Below are 17,840 nucleotides of genomic sequence, written 5' to 3' on the forward strand. Positions count from 1 at the left end.
TCATGATCAAAAAGCCCCAAAATTCAAACCAACAATTTAAGAAGATGAAAGTTTGATGGGCTACAATACAAGTTGGATGAATGAAGTTGCATAACATGTTTTTGCAAAAACACACACGTTTTTGTATTGCAACAGAGTTGGTTAAATAGATCAAAGTGAATACGATTTAATATTTAGTTGCTTGATGGCAGTGATCTGGCGCAGTTCTGCCCGGGGCTTTAACCCATACAACCACTGCCCCCTGGGTTGTGAGTCGACCACAGTACTGTAACGGCTGAGATAAAAACCCTGCAAAATGCATACACTATGGTGTTTAAGTCTGTTTTTTTGCTTGACTAGTCTAAATCATTCTTGTCTGAAGCCTCTTTTCTATTTTATGATAATATCTTGCTACATGATGACATGTTGATCTTTTTTCTCATGTTTGCAGGTCAAACTCACATGTCTAGAGCAAAAATTAAAGAATTAACATCACTGTTCCAATACTTTTGAAGAAGTGTGTGGTTCCTTTCAATCCTTTGTGGTTGTGACAATTACTGTATTTCATTTGGTCCTTTTCAAAAGTTGACATGTTCTAGAAAGTTTCGGCAAGTCTGGGTAAATCCAATTATCACATGGAAAGTATAAAATCCCAGGCAAATTGTTTTTCAGACAACATTTCTTTAATACAAAGTCAACATATCTACATACACAGTGGCTTAAAACCAATCATGTTTCAGTTAGATGTAACAGTTTGAAAGTGACAGCACTTGGCCCTCATACAAATGAAAACTAGTTTGAACTTCTTGATCGTTTTTTCGTTATGTTGTGGAAAATGCTTGATTCTTTTGTTAGTGTCTTGATTTTCTGTTCGTCTCACTTCAGTTATTCCGTGACATTTTCCAATGATTGTGGCAGGTGTTGACAGAGAGTCAGAAACGTTCTATTGCACAAGTTTCCAAAGACCTCCACAGTTACAGTTTCGACATAGGCGCTCCCATCAGTTCCACAAGAAGGATTTTTGTTCTTGATCAAATATGTCAAAGTTCCAGCTGTTTTAATGTCGTACCGGGAATGTAACTTTGCAGCAGGTGTTTGGTTGTCTTGGGTTTGCCTTCATTTGTTTCACTTCCTTCCTGTTTGTTCTGCATCCCATTAAAAAAAAAAGCAACAATGCTGCATGTAGAATGTCCCAAAAAATCAGTCACATGGCAACCGAACTATATGAGGTTTGCACCTGGCAACTGAAAATCAACTGAGATTCACAGGCAAAATTTAAGGGATGACTTATTTTGTTGCCTTTTTTTATGCCCTGATTGAGGTGTGTGTGATCGAGTACTTCCAGTTTTGACTGCAAAGGGAAAAGAAAAACGGTAAAAGAACCAAATGGTACCTGTTAAGGTTTTTTTTTTTTGGTGGGAAAATGAAACCATGATTAAGTAATCTGGCGATGATAATCCACTCATTGCACTGTTCCAATGAATTAAGATCTTGAGGGTCAAATGAGTTACAAATACATATAATCTATATATTTGTTTATTTACATGTATGTAGATTGTTGTGTATATATTTAACAAAAAAAATAATTACCACATTAGGTTGGAAATGAAGTAAAAAAAAAATTACAAAGTACATAAATGTTCTTTTTTTTAAAAACAAGGGTCATGCCTTGTACGTGATCATCCGAAGTACAGTATGTCAAATTTGGTGGAATCAGATAACAATAAAAATATAATATAATTTTCACTTTGTTAGATATTGTGTGGACAGTATTCTCCTCAGCTGCAAAAAAAGTAATAAAGTCTACTAATAAAGCAAATACTAATGTCTACAAAATAAATGATAATGTGTTGTTCTATTTGAAATTAACCTGCAATGCCTATGCACATTGGCACCGGAAAGATAATCCAAAAAGGGCAAAAAAAGGTTTGTTGTCTTTGCAAGACAACTTTGTTTTTACTTAGGTTAAACAAAAATTGCTAAAATGAAAAAGGAAGCCATCATATTTCTAAACTCTGGGTTGGTAGGGCAAGACAACAAAAACATGATTGGATCGTTCTAAAATGGATATATTCTTATAGTCTGCATTTAAATATATGAATGTGTGAGTGTGCAGTATGTATGTACATATATGCACACACACATTATACTGACGATTTCTACAGTGAAAAAATAGAATGTCTTTTAACATAATATGAACAAATAAGCACTTCTCTTTTGCTATTTTTATATAGAAAATGCAATACAACATCTTTGTTAAAAAAGAAAAGAAAAAGTTAGCTATGTAATGCAAAATAAATCATCGTAATACAACACTGATGTTTTCATAATGTTACAATAACAATAAGGCTTTTTTGGAAATATAAAAAGGATTACACACGGTTCTGTCCATCGCTCTGGTTGTTCTGTGCGCGTCTTTCGGAAACCCTTTCATGGAATCCAAACAAGCACATACCAAAGCATTGATAACTCAAAAAAAAAAAAAGCCGGCTGAGCTGATGTTCAGGAGTCACATTTAAATTAGTGCGTCAAATCCAGCCTGCAGTTTTTTGGCAGGGACTTTGTTCAAGTTCATTTTCTTGCAAGGATGTGCAAGTAACTCGGATCGATGATTTTCCTCGTAGCTCTGCTTGCGTCATCCACAGAGTAATAAGGGCTCAAAGAAAAACCCAACAAATGAGTGGACAAGGGATCTTCAAACACCTGGTTTTGTAATACAAATAGACCCAATTGTTTTTTTCCTTTTGTCTTTTGAAATGAAACCTATTTTAATAGTCACTCGTGCATGAGATAAGCAGCATGTTTGGTTTGAAACAAAAACTAAACCCCAAAAAAAGATTGATATATAGACGATGAGCATTTGTCAATGTACATAAAGAAAGGCTGTGAGCTATCTTTGTCAGGTTTCTCCTTTTGTTGCAAAGCTTCTGACCACATGTATTTTTTAATGTTTGCAACCCCAAAGCTGGTTAAAAAGAAATAAAAAGTGGGTCACAGACGACCAAGCCACTGCTTCTTTTTACAGGCACAGCTTCCCACAGTTCTCCAGTGACTCGCAGAAATTCTCATTGGATGAGATGTTGCTTTCGTCCTGACAACTTTCCTTCTGATCCCTTCTGATCATGTGATGTGTGATGGACTGTCACACTTTCTTCAAAGGAGCATTGCTCATCATTAGCGTGTCTGTTTCTTTGCTGACCACATAGGCTGTCTTCTTGCCTACGGTTTCCCAGCTTTTGGGAGAAAGACGCACCCATTCCGCAACCACAATTTGGTCATTCCTCTGAATAGTACTCAAAAAATATAGTTGGAAAGGGCGAGAAAAAAAGTACTTGGAACTTTCTTTACATCCAGGGATATAAAAAAAAAAAAATCACAAGAGACTGTCACTACATCTTGGCTAGAGCCATCTCATTGATATTTTCCTTGTACTTCATCTGTTGCGTGACATTTCAGCAAACCTTTACAATGTCTGTATGGAAACACTTGAGGTAAGGTAAGAAGTCGGACACTTGCCAATGCTTCTGGGTCCGGCTCCTTTTTTCTTCACTGCGGAGTCTGAGCTATCTAGCTTGGAATTATTCTGGTTGGAGTGGTGACAGAAAATCTTGGTTGAATGCGTCTGACTGAAGAGTGGTGTTCTTGTTGTGACACCACTGTTTCAAAATTCAAGTTTCTATGGCTCAGGAGACTGTTGAGGGGGTGACAGGACTCATGGGGGAAAGAAATGGCTTTTACGTTGCATAGTGATCAAAGCTTCCTAAGTACTCCAGAGCGGCGTGATAGCAGAACTGGTACTCATCCTGTAGAAGAAGAGCATACACAGAGGGAGGAAAAAAAAAAAGATATCAGAAATATAATCGCTACAGTACTGTGAGCAAACGCTTTGATCACTATGTCATTAAAAAAAAAAAAAAAAAAAAACAGCCGTTTTTAATGCAGATTATGTCAGGAAAGACATTTCATGCAGCGCATAGCGAATGTTTTTAAAAGGATAAACTTTCTAGAGGTCATTTAATAGCTAGTTCCACTCAACTTTAATTAAATGTAGCTGCCCTCAAACAAAGTTGAGGACATTCATGCACATTCTGTTCAGAGGCAGGTGGTCAGCAGGTCCCAGGTGGGCCGGCGCTCTGTTAACCTGCCGCAACGCAGGCGGCGTTTGAAGCCAGTAAGTGCTGTCTAAAGATAGGTACCCGGTGTCACGGCAGCGAGGCATCAAGGACTGCTTGAAACCAACTGCACTTCCTGTTTAATGAGATGCCGTCAAACTGCCTCTGGAATACGCGGTTTTGTCCCCCACTGGTTGAGAGGGCTGAATATGAGGTGCTGGCATGTCCACGTTGCTTAATTAGATTCCCCGCAGAGGGCATAGCCCTTTATATTGCATATTAGAATTCCATTAATTAATAATTGGTTTAATTCCAAGCGTCTGTTGAATATACAATAACCAAGTAACTGTAAGATGAAGGAAACAGACGCAAAAATGACATTGTAGCTAGAAAAGATAAAAGTATGTACAAGCATTGTATCTACATAACTTTAAACAAACAAACAAAAAAAATGATGGTAACAATGATATTATCAAGACAGGAGCGGTGTAATGGATGGTTCACCAACATCAAACATCACCAAAATAGGTCATACTGAGTTGCCATGGTGATAAAAAAAAAAGAAATCCAAGTATTACAAGACAGTGAAGGCTCCGGGGTACAGTGAATCTCAAGATGTCATCTTAATTAAAAGTAATGAGAGACTTGCCAGAAGAATAGCAAATAATTGAATTGAAATGAATTATCGAATACAATAAACCACTGTGACACCATTGATGAGATGTTAATATTGTATATATTAATAGATGCGACTGGTTATTGAATTACGAGTGGGCGACGTAACTACAGATTAAGGCAGGCATTCATATCATCTTTACGCATGTTTGGATTTGCAACAATTTCTTTTTGTTTCAAATCACATTACGTTCAATTTTTTTCTGACTATTTTTGTTTAGCTTCCAAAGCTCAATTGTTAAATAATAATGTATTTTTTTTTTAAAAAGCTGATAATGAAAGGATTTCTTTGACTGTGTGTATGTGACAGACATCTGACCTCAGTTTGGACCATTGCCGGCCTCTGTGTCCGAAGCATCTTCACCGTCTGGAAGATGTCAACAACGCCTTCGTAACGCATTCGCTCCAGGACGATGCTGAGGGTGATGAAGACGCCAGTCCTCCCCACACCAGCACTATAAAACAGAGCACCAATGTGAAGCATAGAAATAACAAGCCACAACATTTGGATGGCAAAGTTAGGACCTCTTGTAAATGAAATACAATCATATTTATTTGTAGCGCAAGTTAATTTCTTGGCAGACAAAAAGGACTGGAACCGCTCAAGGTCACAGTAATGATGACAAAAATGCAACCAATCTAATGGTCCGATAAATAACAAAATATCTTGACATCTTTCTGGCTGCAACTGCTGTCCATAAATACAGTCTAGCGTTTTAAGTAGAATCCGGAAATACTTCAAAGCTTCCTTTCTAAGCTGCTTTGCTGTGAAATGACTTCCACTCCAGCAATGGAACAATAATTGATATGACAACAATTTTATTTGGGCTTCCTCCAAATGTTAAAGCTATTTTGTTGACAGATCAACGAAACTGACGGCTGAAGTGCTCGTGGGTATGTCTGTGTCAGAGAACAAAAGTCACTTCGAGTGTTTTGGAATTATTTAAAGAAAATAAAAAAGCCTTTATGATATCAGACATAGTATTTCTGAGATCTCCAGCCACCCACGAACATCCTCCCCCGACTTTCATTCCTGGTGTATCGCTTAGGCCACCCAAAGCCGCTTCCCGGGAGTCGATCACAGCTTTGTCACATGAACTCAAACTCCTCTTCCCAGTGCTCCTCTCTCACCAGTAGCATCCCCTCTTCAAATATGAAAGGGCGGACCAGCCGTAGCCCACTGAGAGGATTTGGAGTCTCTCATTCACAGAACTTAATCATGCAATTAATGACAAAAAGCACAAAGGTCTATTAGATAGTGGCTGAGAAAAAGAGTGGAGGCGGCGGAGAAGTGGAGAGCTTGGTGGGAACGGAATGAAGAAGGGCTGGGAGAATGAATGGAACGAAATAAAATGAAGGAGTAGAGCAGAGGATTAGAAACAAGAAATTGGGATGACAGCTGAGGAAGGTGCAGAGTAAGGGAAAAGGACAAAGCCTTCAACCAAGAGTTGACAAAGCAAGGCGGCTGCCAAGAAACCAATCTTGGTATCAAACGTTGAATGACATGAAGTCTTGAATTCAATATATAAAGACAGGTTGGATGTAAAAACTGAAAAAATAAAATAAAATAAAATCAAGTGGGTGAAGATTAACACACTAAAACAACTCACACTAAATATGTATTCCTATGTTATTTTTGGTATGATTTTACAAATAACATTAAAGGATGATGTTTCTCACAATATTTTATTGTGAAAATTAAGAATACAGTGAGCCTATTAAAATGGTTATGTATTTTCCTTGGAATTATTTTTATTAAACCTCCACTGACAAAGTCTCAACAGGCCATTTGATGGCTGGTGACATCAGCTTCCCGACATAACAGGTGACGTTATGTTTGATGATGTTATCGCACCCGTGTGACACAAATGCAGAAAAAACAAGCTACAATGACTCTTTTAGAAAAGTAAAACATTTATGTGACAGTAAGAAAATGAGTCATATTGTTAATGTGTTTGAATCATCGACTCACAAGAATTTAAGTGGGGCACTGGCGAAGCTAAGTGGGAAGCTAAGGGCACCGCACCCCTTGTAAAATATCCTTGGACCCCCCCCCCCCCCCAGGTTCTAGGCCAGATAATTCTGATTTTTCTGGAATTTTTTTCTCACATTTTTCCCGTGCTTCACAGAGAATATAGTTATAATAAATGTTTATCAGCGTTTTGGGTTTTTTGAGGGTTTGCAGACCGTCTGAGATAGCCTTGACCCTAGGATAAAAGTCTAGCCCCACCACTGAGTGGAGGATCTCCGAAACACACAGTAGATCAAATAATATGCAATACACCATTTGTTTTCTATATATAATCAAAAAGAGGGTTGCCCATTTTGTAGTTACAAAAGCTAAAAGATGGATCCTTCTCAAGGCCCATCGCTAAATATGAATAATCTGAGCTCTGACACATGACCACAAGCAAATATCCATTTTTGGCATGTGTAGCATGCCAAGTTAATGATGTAGGTTACCTTGGAATCTACACCCCAGGTATTAGAATCCATCATGAATCATAAAAAGAAAAATAATGGCTGTTTCATTTCATGCTCCTCCTCTTTGTAAATGCCAAATTGCATCTCAGCCTTATCAATTATGAAAGAAATGGGCCTGTGGAGTTCCACAGCATTACCATAGCAAAAAGAGAAGTGAGTATCATACTTGGTGATGCTGTGAGGAGTACACAACAGGAGGAGGCAGAAGGAATTTTAATAACAATGTTGGTAAAAAATAAAATAAAAAATCTCTTTGTATTTCAGTTTGTCATGAAATGCTTCTCACCAATAAAAACATTATTTACAGCTTAAAATAGATTTCATTGTTTCATGAGGTGTCCATCCAAGGTTCATTGTACTTTAGATTTAGATTTCACAACTAAGGTAAGAGTGCTCCCACCTGCAGTGGACAGAAATTGGTCCATCCTGTCCAAACTGCTCCTTGGTTTTATGCACCTGGCCAATAAAATCAATGAAGCCCTCGCCAGATTTTGGAACGCCTTGCTCCGGCCAGTCGGTAAACTGGAACTGCCTTACAGTCCTGGATTGCCCGTCCTGTCAAAACATGGAAGGAGTGAGTTCACGAGAAAGAGTGTGGAATATACACATGTAGTCAGATAATAATTGACCTTCGACCTTGGCCATCGCAAACATTTTGGGATGTTTGGCATTGAAATTTCCATTTCAGTGAGTATTTGCGAAAACATGCTAGAGAACATATCCTGAGTTGGATATTAATGAGATTCATGGTGGGAAGAAAAAATGAACAGTGCCACATGAGAAGGAAATTCACAAGTAATAGTACCTTAACACCTAATGGTCAAAATATTTTGTGAAAAAAAACCCATTAGTGAGCATTTGTGTATGTTGAAAGCGCTGTCTAATGAAATGAATCCTTATTCGCCCAATTGTCCAACTCCTGCTGGTTTTGTTGGTGTGTAGTGTGACATGGCTCCCACTTGAAGCTTATCAATAGTTCATTGGGATGATATGCGTCTTATCCCAAACAGCGTACAGAATAGTATAATCCTGTGCGGGCGATCAATAGCGCAATTTGATGGATGAGAGTTGGGGGAAGGGGTGGAGGTTTAAAAAGCAAGACTGGCTGACTAGTTTAGCAGGATGTGTGATTGGATGATGAAAATAGAAAATTAAAATTGACAGTATGCTCACTAGATAAATAGTCTATCTATCTAAGTAAATTGATCAATATTGATAGAACCGCACTCAAGTTTAATGTATTGCTTTCAAAACTAACTGTACCTTATTGCGAGAAGGACAGAAGGCTTTTAAGACAGAACCCTTTAAGGAATCATTAATTTTGTAAGATATCCAAAGACTACAATATTAATATTATACGGATGTTCCTGCTTCATTCAACCACAATGCTGTAACTAGTATCTTGAGTGGTTTACAATCATTATTTTAGTCTGAGCTATACCGTATGTTTTGTAGGGCTAGGATAAAATAAAAGAATTTTCACGTTTTGAGTATGCAGATTACGTGACTCATTTAGAAGAATTGAACAGACCGATAATAATCTAATAAAGTCCACAACATTCACTTCTCTTTATTCTTCGCAGTTGTTTTTTTTTCCTAACAGCGTTCGCGCCACTATGCACTCTTACATGTTTAATATAGTGATTGTATCACAGTAATCTGCGTACACCGACTGGTTTTGTTCATGTCATGTTTGTATTCCGCTTTTGGTACGGATAGCATGTTTCCTTTCTTTTCACCCTTTGTCTTTCATCTGCAAAACATTACGCCTCAGTAGGAGGATTAAAAATAAAACGAGAGCGGCAAAGACAACGGCACAATGGGCCACATGCTCAGTCGGGAGAGTGTGGGGGGGGGGGGGGGGGGAGGAAAATTTAACACACAACCTGAGGGCCCACGCTGCGTGTCAAATTGTGTGATTAAATACGTGACTGGCTCGCGAGATGTAAGTGTTGAGGCATGCAAGCAATGTTATTTTACTTTGCAAAACAAATTGTGCAAGCTTACTCTCATTTAAAAAATATGTATACAAATGTATACAGTAAGCACATAGACAACACTATATGGGGTTAATCTGAGTTTATTCCCACTATCCCCGAATCTACACACACTTCTAACATATGCATCTACAATTGAAGCTCTTCTCTATATGTAATTGCCATAGACTGATCCTCTTGAAAAAAAATACTTGCACTATCAGTTTCAAGCCCCCTCATGGTGGTTTGTCTGTCGCACTGATGAAGTGAACCCGTGTTAGTTTGCTGTCTGCTGCCTCATAATAATTCAGACAATTCTAGACCCTATGAGACTAAAAGACAATGCTGAACCATTTTTTAATGAGGTGTTAAAATTTTCTATTACATAGATACTACTGTGTTTAATAAAAATATTTAAATTGCCTCTGTCAAGTAGGTTCATTTTTGGTTTTAAGAAAAAAAAAACCTCGGAGAATTGTGATGGAGAAAAGAATAGGGAGAACCATATGGTGCTGTTAAATTTAAGTCTATGCTTTAGTTGACCCTGCTTTTCTTTAACTTCTACATTTAGATGATTTTTTTGTAACATTCTCATTGTTTCTATGTACACCAGAGTTCATGGATATAAATAAAAATAATTGGATGGTTGAATGTTGTTGGCAGAACCGCTAACGCTGCATCATACACAATTACCACAACATATCTGTGCATGATTACGTGCATACTCCAATATGGCACGTGTATGATATGCAATATGTTCTGCTACCATCAGCAAGACATTTACCTAACTACCTGCCACACAACTTGGAAAACCAGTGCAGAGCAGAAGCAGTTTTATGTCGATGCTGTAGTATTGCTCCCATTTTAAATTAGCGCAGATAATTGGTCTTAGAATAAACCCAACACATGTATTCTCATCAACAGGCCCTTTGACATATACGTTTTCCACTTATGGCTTCTAAGAAATGTTGCAAATGATAAAATCTGTTGACACTGAGCTTGATTTGCAGTTCTGATCATCTTACCCTGGCATCTGTGACCTTGAACTCTCGTAGTATGTACTGAGGCATGTTGTACTCAGCCATGGGGTCCACGACAAAGTATTGATACCTAGCAGAGCGCTCTGCTGGCCAATACTGGTGACACTTTTCCTGTATAAACACATGAAGACGTTTAACGGTGTCTTGATCATACTTATGATACAGCCGGTTAGAGTGTAGGAGTTTGTGTCATACCCTTCCCATCTCTCTCAGTTTGGTCAACATGACTACAATGGTGGAGTTATTCTCCCAAAGCATTCTCCAGAAGTCCTCTGTAGTTTCTGCCAGAGGGCCCTGTGTGGCTATGTAGGCCTTCTGTTGCCTTTAAAATTATTAAGAAAAAAAAAAATCAAAACAAAACCACACCTTATCCTTACAATGCACACAACCACATCCTCCTACCTGTATCCGTCAATAAAACTAGAATTAATGTAGTCAGATCCTTCCAGGCCTCTGATTGGCTGCAGGCAGACACGCGTGGTCTCGTAGGGCATGATATTGACCAGGCGATTCTTGAACTTGTTGCACGGTAAGTTGGCACTGATGAAGCGTGACGTGTGGGCTTTGGAGTTGGCCAAACGCTGGCAAAACAAAAACATGGAGGAATACGTTGATAAACGAACAGCGGACAAGAGAAGATAAGGAAGCAGCTTGAAAAAAAAACAACAGGGCGAAAAATGAAAACTGACTGATAGCAAAGTAGTTTAAAAAGGATGTAAGAGGAAAGAAGAGTAGAGGACAGTGAACATTGGTGGACAGATAAAAATGATGTAGAGTCTACATCATCAGCTATGACTACAATGCGGCCCGTGAAAAAAATGAGTTTGACACCCCTGATGTGTCATAGACATTTGTATGCCAGACGTGCATCTGACCACCAATCCGATTGTTAAAACACAACGAAGCTACAGTTTTAAAGGGTCACTGCTTAGTAAGTATGCATTCCGCAGAAAGTAATTCAATATGTTTATCCTCTTTTGTAAATCATGGAGTCCGGGGGGGTCGATATCAATTGTGGGAATCTATGGCAAACACAAACACACATAAACAAACTTGTAGATAAAGAATGAAGGAAACCACAAACTCTCTGGAAAGTGGGTCACTCTCGCCTTTGATATGTTGCAATGTATGCAAAGAAAATGCCTTGCAGACGGATATTCAAACTAAAGATATTAATGTTTCAGCAGTTATCCATTGAATGGCTGAGAATTGGATTCATCCATGTTCATCTAATGTTTGTATGAAAAGACTTAAGTAAGATAAATGAGCTTCAAAACATTTGATGTGATCGACCAGTCCACATAATGTTTTTCAAATAGTCTATGTGTGTGTGTTTGAAGGTTCTCCTGGCATTTCTATCTGAACTGGGTCAATCATTAGATTGTAGCATTTCTTCCCCGATTTCTCTTTAACATGAGCACCTATTCACTTGGATTTCATTCAGGCCTTCCTCTTTCCACCATCCCTCGATCCCTCTTGCTTCGGCCTTGGCTTTGATCAGAGCTCCACAAGGGGACCTGGATGGGTTTGAGGCGGCCTGGCAGCGCTACAGAGGCCCTTCAGCTATATCACCAAATACTACAGTGGGTACGTGACTCAGATCCAAAGCTGGCCAAGTCAACAGAGCCGAGAAGCATCAACGCTGTCGCTAAACCAACGCGCCAATTCCTTTCCATTTTTAGCACAGCAGACTAAACATTAGGCATGGCACTGTACCCAACAAGAATTTGTGTGGTGGTGGTATCATATCAGAAACTAGACAAACATTTTGACAATAATTGTTAAAACAGAAATACACACAGGAATTATTGCGCCAGTTATAAATTAATGAGAAACCTTCAAGTCACTTCCTTTTAAATAGTCCACTACCAGCCTAAGTTTTGCAGGCAGTAAGAGCAATAACTCATTTCATCGTCATTTGAATCTCCTCTACAACAGTAGGCCAACTGCAGTTGTCTTCCTGTTCATCATCACACTCAATAATGTACTACCCCGCAGCCTCCTTCACTTCCACCTCTCTTACTTAATACAGGCTTTGGAGTGAACATGATTATTCCCCTATTCAACTCTTGACGCCAGCTCAGCATTATCATCTGTATCATCTGACGGTGATTCCGTCACTGCTGTGCCTCACTAAGTGGAAACACACCAGCACAGTTATTGTTTCTTGGCGGGGTGCCATCCTGATACATGGTGAATGGGAAGAAGATGACTAACTTGAGCATTACACTCAAATTAACATGTAATATGCATGTAATTCAACATCAGGAGTTATTCATTATATTCTTTTTCTACCAAACAGATAGATTAAAAAACATCGTTATAAAACTTCCAGCAAAATCGAATTCAAAGAGTGTATTGTTCTTTTGAAAATGTCATGTAAGCTTTAGTATTTAGTTAGCTTGTATAGTTTAAGATCAGGGGATGTTTGAGAATAATTGTCAATTTCTGCACATGTTGTCCTGAATGTTGTTAGCTACCTAAATGTTGTTCAGAGGCCGAGATGTACCAGAGTCAAATTCCTTGTTCGGCATGCTCAAACTTGGCAAATAAAGATTGATTTGATTTAAAAATGCAAATGCTTGCAGAACACGCTACCGAGTGTGGCACACATTTACAGAGACAGCCTTGCAAACACAATGTGAAAAGAGCCACCCGCTCTCCTTATTTTTTTAGCCACTGCCATCTGAGCCACGGCGTTGCCACCACTCCCTTCATTTGCTTAATATAGATCAGAAAGTTCTACAAGCTATTACATTTTCGTACAGCTGAGAACGAGGAGGGATTCCATGTAGCCTGGCCAACTTGCTTGTGTCGAGAAGCATGATAACAATGCCTTTTGTACTGCTCTATCTATAGCTTTGCTCCATCTGGCATCATATAGTGTAAAATCTATAACAAAGATAAGTCAACAAGGCTCAATAAATCCCCTTTAAACAGAAGCCCGGTGCAATTAAAAAGGATCATAAACTTCCAGCATTACACATTTTAGCAGTCTCATGTGTCTGACTAAATTCTGTTTGTGAGAAATGTACTTCTTTACTGACACAGCATCTTCCCCTGTCGTGCTGATGGTGAAATACTTGTGTATTTTACCATGCTTTATTTAAACTGTCAAAATAATTTGATATACTGTAATTAACTGGATGTCAATTATTCTCATGCATCCTTTCTTGTTTTAACGAGGGAGCTCTGTCCTTTATAAAAAAAAAAAAAACCTGCAGGTTAAACTTGCTTGCTCCACACTCCCTTCAAGTATAAATTTCCATCAATGGTTACTTTCTCGTACCTTGAACTCAAGCTCCATGCCAGTGACGTGCTCGCCGCTCTCAACCTGGGCCAGCTTCTGGATGTAGGAGTAGAGGCTGCGGGCGGCCACCTCGGTGTTGCCACAGGCCACCGCCTCTAGCAATGCATCATGAATGAAACTGTACTGGTCCTCCGTCTGCACCATGTAGTTACGCTGGGAGCGCATCAGTGTCACGTGGCCATAAATGTCCACTGTCTTCTCGTGCTTGATTCTTTCGAGCATAGCGTCGATGACAATGAAACAACCCGTTCGACCAACGCCAGCACTAAAGAGTGGAGAAAAATAAAATACACAAGATTATTTATTTTGTCACAAGTATGTATGTATGTCACTATAAAGGTACTTTTAATAAATAATGAAAATAGTATCTAAGATTACATCAGTAAAATAAATAATAATAAAAAATATTAGCAATAAATAATAGTACATGATAAATAACAGATAGCTGCTCCATTTACGGCACGTGTCAAACTCAAGGTCCGGGGGCCAGATACGGCCCACCACATCATTTTATGTGGCCCGCCAAGACAAATTTGTGTCATTACTAGAATTGCCTTTTCTAAAAAATGTCTTTTATTAAAAATATTTGACCAGTTTTTTCTTGTCTGATTTGAAAACGAGTTATTTGTCAGTTTATTTTGTAGCTTTTACTGTACATAATATGAGGTGCTCAGACATTTATTTGGGTTGACAGTCGTAATGACCCTCCGAAAGAAGCTATGACTACAATGCAGCCCGCAAAAGAAATGAGTGTGACACCCCGGATTTACGGTATAGGAAGATATTCGAAGCGGCAGACACTAGAATACAGTACAAACGGCAGTTAAAAGAAAACAGATTGATAGATCATCATTTTCAGTTGCTGTTATATTCATCGAGGTGTAATTAGCTATTGCACTGGATCTGATCATAGATCATAGTGTACAGGGGTACCTAATACTGTGTCCTGCGAGTCTTAACCGGTAGTGACGCAATGCACTAGAATTGTATTAAAAACAATCACGTAGACCGTACACAAGCTGTCATTTCAGTTTTATAGTGTAACGCTTTGGACTGATTGGGGTCTTCTCATCTTGACAAAAAGGAAGGCTTTGAATAAGCCTTTTTGAAAACTATAATTTGTTAAAGGCTACAGGGCAAAAAAAGAGGAAGAAACATGAAAAATGGGATCGGATTAGGGTGACTCTTTTTGACGGCGTGGGGAAACAAGAGACAGACATGGGGAGAATGGGAGCAGAATAAAAGCGGTGCTTTGAAGGGGAAGATGATGTGATCACTGGAGAGAGAAAGGATCTGCAACTGCTAAGAAAGAGTGAGAACAGTTTTCTATCTGCTGTATTATTTAATGTGTAGAGCAGGAGGAAATGTGCCATTTTATTCATTGGTAAATGTTTAATATGCAGTATCTAATGTTGGCAACATTTCACTATATGTTGGTTGTACTTTTTAACTTCTGGAATGAATTAAATCAAATAAAACACAAGTGCAGGATGCTCATATTTATTTATTTTTCCATCCCAAAAACAAACAAATATGTTTGAATATTTGTCTTTGGATTGCAGTGTTATGGTGTTATTATATTTGTATTTGGGATTTTGTTATTGTTCTTTAATGCTAGCAGTCTATCACAATACTGTCATTTTTTAAGGTGCCATTTTATTACATTTAAATATAAACAGCTGGGTCTCTGGGGTATTTGCCCACCCACTAAGTGTGAAATAAATGTTTCCATGTGATACAGAGTAAAGATCTTCCCCCGTGAATTAAAATGCTTTCGGCGAGTAAGTCGGACACGAGATCCACCCAGTTGGTCTAGCTAAGAAAAGAGACAGCCTGCACGGCTTCATTTTTGCAAGACAAAAAAATATAATACAATTCTTGATCTTTGAGGTATTTTGTCAAAAGGTTATTCGGACATTTGGTTTCAAATTATGAAAAAAGAAGCTACAAACACCCCAATACATTGAATTACGATAAAAGTTACTGTTGCTGACCTGCAGTGGGCGATGATGGGTCCGGCATCAGGCGGGTTGCAGGTCTTGACCCTACGGAGGAAGGCCAAGAAGGGTGTCGGGTACTCTGGCACGCCGTGGTCAGGCCACGCTGTGAACTGGAACTGGCGAACCTCACGTTTCTCACTGGATCCATTCTAAATAGAAAGAAAGAAAGTCGTGTTAAATAGACCAGAATACCTTTTTTCCTCCACTGAGCCTATTAATGCAATTCAGAATTGCGCAGCACTTTCCCAAACCTGACTTAATGCTTTGAGATATGGATTACCGTATTTTCCGGCCTACAAGGCGCACCGGACTATAAGGCGCACCTTCAATGAATGGCCCATATTAAAACTTTATCCTTATATAAGGCGCACCGGACTATAAGGCGCACCATTAATGCATCATGTCAGATTTTTAATCCAAATCAAATCATTCTCCATTTTATCTTTTTTATTTCAACTTCAGACGGAACAATTTACGTTATAATCATAAAATAATGATCCATAGTCTTTTTGATTCATGATTCATAGTCTTCAGCGGGCCACTTATGATTGATTTCACGACACAATGCTTTGGGCCAGTTTAAATTTAGGAATTTGGTCCATATATAAGGCGCACCGGACTATAAGGCGCACTGTTGTTTTTTGAGAAAATTTTAGGTTTTTAGGTGCGCCTTATAGGGCGGAAAATACGGTAATTGATTTAGCTTTTTTAACAGACAATGACCTTGTTTGTTAACAACATTTCCACATTCATTTTTTTCTCACAGTTACTAGAAAATGAGTGCGTTTCATAGATTTTTGTACGATAGAGCTGTTTTTTAACAACCCAAGAAAGAAAGAAGGATTCACAGAAAGATTCTTTGCAAAGTATGAGAGAAGAGAAATCCCTTCATCTGTCCTCCCTTCTCTTCTCTTGTGGAGATACTGCTTGCATTTCAATGCGGCGTTTTTGCTTTCCTGACAGACTCTTTCCCCTTGCTGAATAAATGAATAAATGAGTGTGGTAATTAAAAGCAAACGTGCCTAGATCATATTTTTATGGGTTTTTCTTTGGTCACTCCCTCATTTTGTTGCCGAGGCTTCCAGCAAAAATGTGACAAGCCGTCGGCTGCCACTTGTGAGGAGACATTTTTGCATCTCTGCAGGAGAGACATACATATGGATCTCGACCACGGCCACCGCTTTGATGATTCACCGTTTGTACATCTTCCACCGTCCTCTACTGCCTCAACACAGGAATCCTGCAAAATCTGTTTTTATTCACCAAGCTAAGGGATGAAATGAGCTCATATTCTCTGCAATACTTCTTTGCACAGATCCAATTAAAGCAAGGTCACTCTGCATGGTAATGTGTGTGTGACACTGCAAGTAGCGCTTGTGATGTCTACTTTAATTAAACTTAAATTTGATCTCACCTTGTGCTTTTTTGCCTTTTCAAGTGCATTTTAGGAAAAATCTGAGAGTTAAATACTCGGGAGAGATTGTGTTGTAATATTACAGGCATTCTTTTTTCATTTCAGGTTTCACACATTATTACAATTTCAAATGTTTATATCTGATAATCAGGAATAACCCAGTTAATTGGAAAAAAAAAATGATTTACCTTGTGCAAGGAGAAGGTGCGCACACAAAAAGTGGCTAATTCTATGGTGTCCAACAGGGTCACTTGGGTCATACCATAGGTTTCTGAACCGCGACTGGGCCAGTACTGGTCACATTTTATCTGTGGGGAAAAAAAAGAGAAAGAAAAAAGGGTCAACAGGTTTAAAAAATAGATTATCGAATCAAATAAAACAGCAGTGAGAGCTGATAGATGGAGCTTCTCTGCGTTTTGCAACAGAAAACTGCACAGTAAACACAGAATCACACTGTCTTGTTTTAATTTCCACAATTCCCATCTACACCCAACAGTACCTAATGTAAAAAAGTCACGCACATCTGCATGCCCGGCTATATTTTCCATTTAACATCTGCTTGAACATTTGGTTTTCAGCGCTCTTGCACTAAGCCTGCAAAAACACATCACCTGCCTCCAATGTCAGTGCATCTCATTGAGTTTCATTCAATATGGTGCAACACCCTGGAAGACATTTTCTCTCTCATTTCCTGCTCAAACTGACGCTGAGCTTCCAGCGGTCACATGTCCTGATCATGTCTGACAGTGGAGGACAGTGCCTGTCAGGATTGTGCACAGGTAAACAACTGAAGAGAGGTGAGATGAAGTGGAGACACCCGAGGTAAGTAAGTCTGATGTTGACAATGGTT

General features: G+C 38.8%; 1 protein-coding gene across 6 annotated transcripts in view; it reads right to left on the minus strand.

Moving 5' to 3' along the window:
- Positions 1-640: 640 nt before the first annotated feature.
- Positions 641-17,840, minus strand: part of ptprsa (protein tyrosine phosphatase receptor type Sa) — a 120,240-nt gene continuing 103,040 nt past the window's right edge. For all 6 annotated transcript variants that reach the window (XM_061296807.1, XM_061296805.1, XM_061296802.1 and 3 more), the window contains 9 exons: positions 17,179-17,298; positions 15,571-15,725; positions 13,556-13,841; positions 10,669-10,847; positions 10,462-10,588; positions 10,252-10,377; positions 7,651-7,805; positions 5,086-5,221; positions 641-3,782 (listed from right to left, as the gene is read on the minus strand). In XM_061296807.1, coding sequence (XP_061152791.1) covers positions 3,714-3,782; positions 5,086-5,221; positions 7,651-7,805; positions 10,252-10,377; positions 10,462-10,588; positions 10,669-10,847; positions 13,556-13,841; positions 15,571-15,725; positions 17,179-17,298 — 1,353 coding nt within the window. In that variant the 3' untranslated portion in view covers positions 641-3,713. The remainder of the gene's footprint in view (positions 3,783-5,085; positions 5,222-7,650; positions 7,806-10,251; positions 10,378-10,461; positions 10,589-10,668; positions 10,848-13,555; positions 13,842-15,570; positions 15,726-17,178; positions 17,299-17,840) is intronic.

This window comes from Syngnathus typhle, linkage group LG14 (genome assembly GCF_033458585.1).
Source record: "Syngnathus typhle isolate RoL2023-S1 ecotype Sweden linkage group LG14, RoL_Styp_1.0, whole genome shotgun sequence".
In the NCBI taxonomy this organism is placed as follows: domain Eukaryota; kingdom Metazoa; phylum Chordata; class Actinopteri; order Syngnathiformes; family Syngnathidae; genus Syngnathus; species Syngnathus typhle.